The 4,171-nt window shown below is 36.5% G+C and overlaps 1 protein-coding gene across 1 annotated transcript in view; it reads left to right on the top strand.

Annotated features, from left to right (window-relative positions):
- The window catches only part of KIF14 (kinesin family member 14), a 22,360-nt gene extending 18,525 nt beyond the window's left edge, over positions 1 to 3,835 (top strand). The window contains exons 20-24 of the mRNA XM_017832878.1: positions 144 to 302; positions 843 to 962; positions 1,300 to 1,374; positions 1,996 to 2,134; positions 2,269 to 3,835. Coding sequence (XP_017688367.1) covers positions 144 to 302; positions 843 to 962; positions 1,300 to 1,374; positions 1,996 to 2,134; positions 2,269 to 2,630 — 855 coding nt within the window. The 3' untranslated portion in view covers positions 2,631 to 3,835. The remainder of the gene's footprint in view (positions 1 to 143; positions 303 to 842; positions 963 to 1,299; positions 1,375 to 1,995; positions 2,135 to 2,268) is intronic.
- The last annotated feature ends 336 nt before the right edge of the window (positions 3,836 to 4,171 follow it).

Here is a 4,171-nt window from a genome sequence, read left to right as displayed (position 1 = left end):
GTGATAGATAAGTCACTGTAATTAGAAAGATGTAAAGCTAAAAATTCCTTGAACTATTGCATGCTACAAAATCTTGCATTACAGAAAGTATGTACTCTTTGACCACAAGTGCTTTCAGTGAACGATGTGCCTTTGTTTCTCAGGGATGTTCTTCAGATATATCCTCAATGGTAACAGAAGCATGGAGCAAAGTAAACCAAACAGTAAAACAGACAATGAAATACATTGGACACTTGGCAGTAGTCACAACAGCTGATATTTCATTTCCTGAAGAGAACAATATTCCTGCATCTAGTCTACAGGTAAAAAAATAGTAATTATGAATAGTAATTTTAATGTTGCTGTCGCACTTAGTAACTGCTCAGAAGCAAATTGTTACAAATAACAATTTCACCAACTATATTAAGTATATATAGTACTTTCATTTTTATGGTGAAAACAGATGTGTTAACACCTTTGACATTTTTTTCCCTTAAAAGCTTCACTTTAAATCTGTGTAACTTACACTTGTAAAGAGAAAGAAATACTGTGCTTATAGGATTGTATCTGCATTGAGATTATACAAGTCTACCTGTTTCACTGAAATTCAATACTTATATTTCAGTAATCTGTGTTTAAGTACCACACTGAGTTTTCAGAAATCTGAACAAAGTTAGGAAAAGGAGGTTACAGTGCTGAGCACCAGTGGTCCAAGAATGACAGGTGACTGAATAGGCCTGCACTGAACAATTTGCTGAAAACAAAATTGTTTCTAGCCCACTACAGAAAATTTCTTTTAATTTAAATTTTTAAGACCAAATCAGTTTCTTTAATCATTGCATTTTGAACCTTTTTTTTAAAAGGAATTTGTACTTGCCATTTATGATGGAGTAGGCTTGGGTCTGGAATTTCTCATTGATGCTGTACAGGAGAAAGCAAGAATGGTACAGAAAAAACTTCTGAAACAATGTCCACAAAATGAGGTGAGATGAAAGTAAGATTAAAAACTACTACTATATCTTGAAGGCACTTGATCATAGAGGGTTTTTTTAAGGTACAGTCTGTTCTTTTGTGCTTTTAATTTACTTAGGTGGTAAATTGTGAAGTAGATGATACTAGATGATTCACATAATACCGAGTAAAATATAAGGAAGTAGCCTGTTAACATTTGAAAAATTCCATGTTATGTTGCGGAAAACATTATTTCTGCTTTAGAGTATTTTTCTTAATAGTGTGCCATTATTCATTCTTATCCTTTTAAAATATTAATGTACTTTGACTTCAGTCAAGTGTACAATATAATTAAAAGTTTCTTTGTAGATTCAAAATCGAATAAAGGATAACGCTGTGGCATTAGCCAGATTCCTTGAAAATAACATCTCTTACTGCAGAAAGGTAAGAGAAATGCTTCGCAAAATGTGTATTCTTTGAGTCTGGCATTTAAATTTGAAGAATACATTTATCAAAGAAGAGGAATTGAAACTACCTTCTGTATATTTACATTTGCATGGTAGCAGTTCCTGTCTCAGCAGCATTCCTGTGATTGGGATGCTAAGTTTTCTGGCTACTACATTTCCACTTAAAACTCTTTGATTTTTGTTTCACTTAAAGTATTTCTGGAGGTACTTTTATCTTTCTTCATTTTATGCTCATCATAAGCCTAAGCACCTGTTTTGTTTTCTTTTAAGTTGAAAACCTTAAGTTCAGTAATTCTAGTGTAACTTATAGCTGCTGCTGTAGTTATTGGTATTTTCAATTAAAAGCCAGGATAGATCATTTAATCTGTCTCCTAAGAGCCAAGTTTATTATGGATTTTAGTTTCATTTGCCTTCTTTTAACCTCGTCAACAATCTGTACTCTTTCTGGTGCTATCTTACTTGTGTGACTTGGTGTCAGTTGGATTTTGTGTTTTGGCATTGGCCTGTTGTATGTGACTGAATTCATAATAGGCATGTTTAATAGTTAATATATTGTCATGTATTTGGGTTTTTTTTAAACTGTTCTTTGATAATACAGAAAGAAATAGAATCTCAGTTACCAGGAGAAGAATCTCTGTATCGAGAAATAAAGAAAAGCACTAAGATTGCTGTGAAATATTTGGAATTGGAGCAGTGCCTAACTGAAGTCTGTCGAATTGTTTCTTCTATGTTACAAGGTATTTATCTGGGTTATCACCTGTCTTGATAGTAACCTGTGGGCTACAGGAGACCTGTAAAGCAAGAGGGAGGACAACTTGGTCTGCCTTTGCAAAATGCTGCATTTGATTCTTCTTGTCTCTGTTCTTCATAGGGTTGTACAGAAACACAAGCCCCCTCAGGAGCTTTGCAGAAAATATTTCTGTCATAGGTGGATATTTTAGCAACTATTTCAGTTTATTTGCCTTGTCTTCTGCAAACAACCCTATCCAGAAGATACCCCGACCTTTTATGAACCTGGATGAACTGGACTCTCTGGTTGATTCCCTTATTATGAATTTTGAACTTGAACAAGGACAACCATCACTGCAATCTCAAACTGTTTGTAGTGAAACTACTGAGACTCAAGGAGGACAGGTTGAAACAGGTGAAGTTGAATTTGCTTGGAAATGGAATGGGACTCGAGAACACACAGAAACTCCAGAGCTTTCACCTGGTAGGATAGAGTGGGTATAAAATGTTATCGACAAATGAAAGGAAACTCTTTCCTATTGCATGAAGGCAAAGTAACATATGCCACAATAATATTACTAATATTAGTGAGTGAGTGATGTGAAAGTGACATGTTTGTGTGAGGATAAGTACCCTACATTTCACCAAAAAAAATTCCTTAAGTGGCTGCCAGACTTGAAAATACAATTAGTTTTGTTTTAATAAATGTCTATTATTACCTAAGTTTATAAGAAATAATTTAATGCAGTAAGTAAAAAATCAGTTGGAGATGTTATGAACAGGTAGACTAAAACTCCTGGGGAACAACTGGAAAACACAGTAAAGGCTTGGCAGGACATTCACGTCTCTTCATCACAAACCATGATTTAGGACTGTGTGGGAGATTCCTTTGAAGGGCATTCATAACACATGTTATGTTGCGTACAGTTAGGTAAGAAGACTGCCTTCCTAACTTGGACACTTGAAAGGTAAATGATGTGGGAACCAATTTTCTTTTTTTTTTTTTTTTTTTGAGTTGTTGCTTCACTTTTGCTGCATTATGATCTAGTAGTGTTACTGCAAACTTAAAGTGGGTTTTTTATACCTTTTTTAAACAGAGCAAAACCTTTGTATTTGTTTCTGTAGAGAAAAACTGAGAGATAGTAAGAGTACTTTACCAACCCTATTTGATAAAGGCTTTTTTAAGTGGTTTTGTAGATCATTGAAAAATCTGGGCTTAAAGTGTATCAGTGATGCTGCTCTTCAACGTGATGTGAAGTAAGTTCACGTTGGGTTTGTTGCTAGTGAGATATCTTTTGATTGCTCAAATGATTTTCAGTGCTATTCATATTAGAATAGAAACATATCTCTAAATATGTGTTAACCCATGAGGTTGTAGAGAATTTTCCCAGTCAACTACTTCCTTATGCTTTTTATTGTAGTCATTGTTTAACGCTTTAATTTTAGTCTGTTGGCTGAAGCCAGTGCAAGTTGACAGGAAGGATGGAAGTTAATTTGAATTTTTATTCTTTAAGACTGGGTTTTAGGAGGCCTGGAGTGAGCACAATTTACTGACAGCAGAGCAGTGAAGTTTGTAAGCTAAAGCCAAAGATTTTTCCTGTACATCGAAGTTTCTGTCATGGTTTGACCCCAGCTGGAAACTAAGCACAGCACAGCTGCTCCCTCACTGCCCCACCAGTGGGGGAGAATCAGAAGGGTAAAAGTGAGAAAACTCCTGGGTTTGAGATAAAGACAGTTTAATAGGGAAAGCAAAAGCCACACGCAAGCGAAGCAAAAGAAGAAATTCTGTTTCCCATGGTCTTCACCAGGGGCTGCAGGGAATCTCTGCTCCAATAGCTGGAATACTTGCTCCTCTACTCCAGCATGGGGTTGTGGGTCCTTCCCACAGGCTGCAATTCTTCATGAATTGCTCCAGTGTGGGTCCCTTCCACAGGGTGCAGTCCCACAGGAACAGGCTGCTCCAGCGGGGCTCCCGCATGGGGTCACAAGTCCTGCCAGCAAACCTGTTCCAGCGTGGGCTTCTCTTCCCATGGCTCCACAGGTCC

Source organism: Lepidothrix coronata, unplaced genomic scaffold, assembly GCF_001604755.1.
Source record: "Lepidothrix coronata isolate B3197 unplaced genomic scaffold, Lepidothrix_coronata-1.0 Scaffold209, whole genome shotgun sequence".
In the NCBI taxonomy this organism is placed as follows: Eukaryota; Metazoa; Chordata; class Aves; order Passeriformes; family Pipridae; genus Lepidothrix; species Lepidothrix coronata.
Note: the sequence above shows the minus strand (reverse complement) of the source record. Positions and strands in the feature narration are given on the sequence as shown.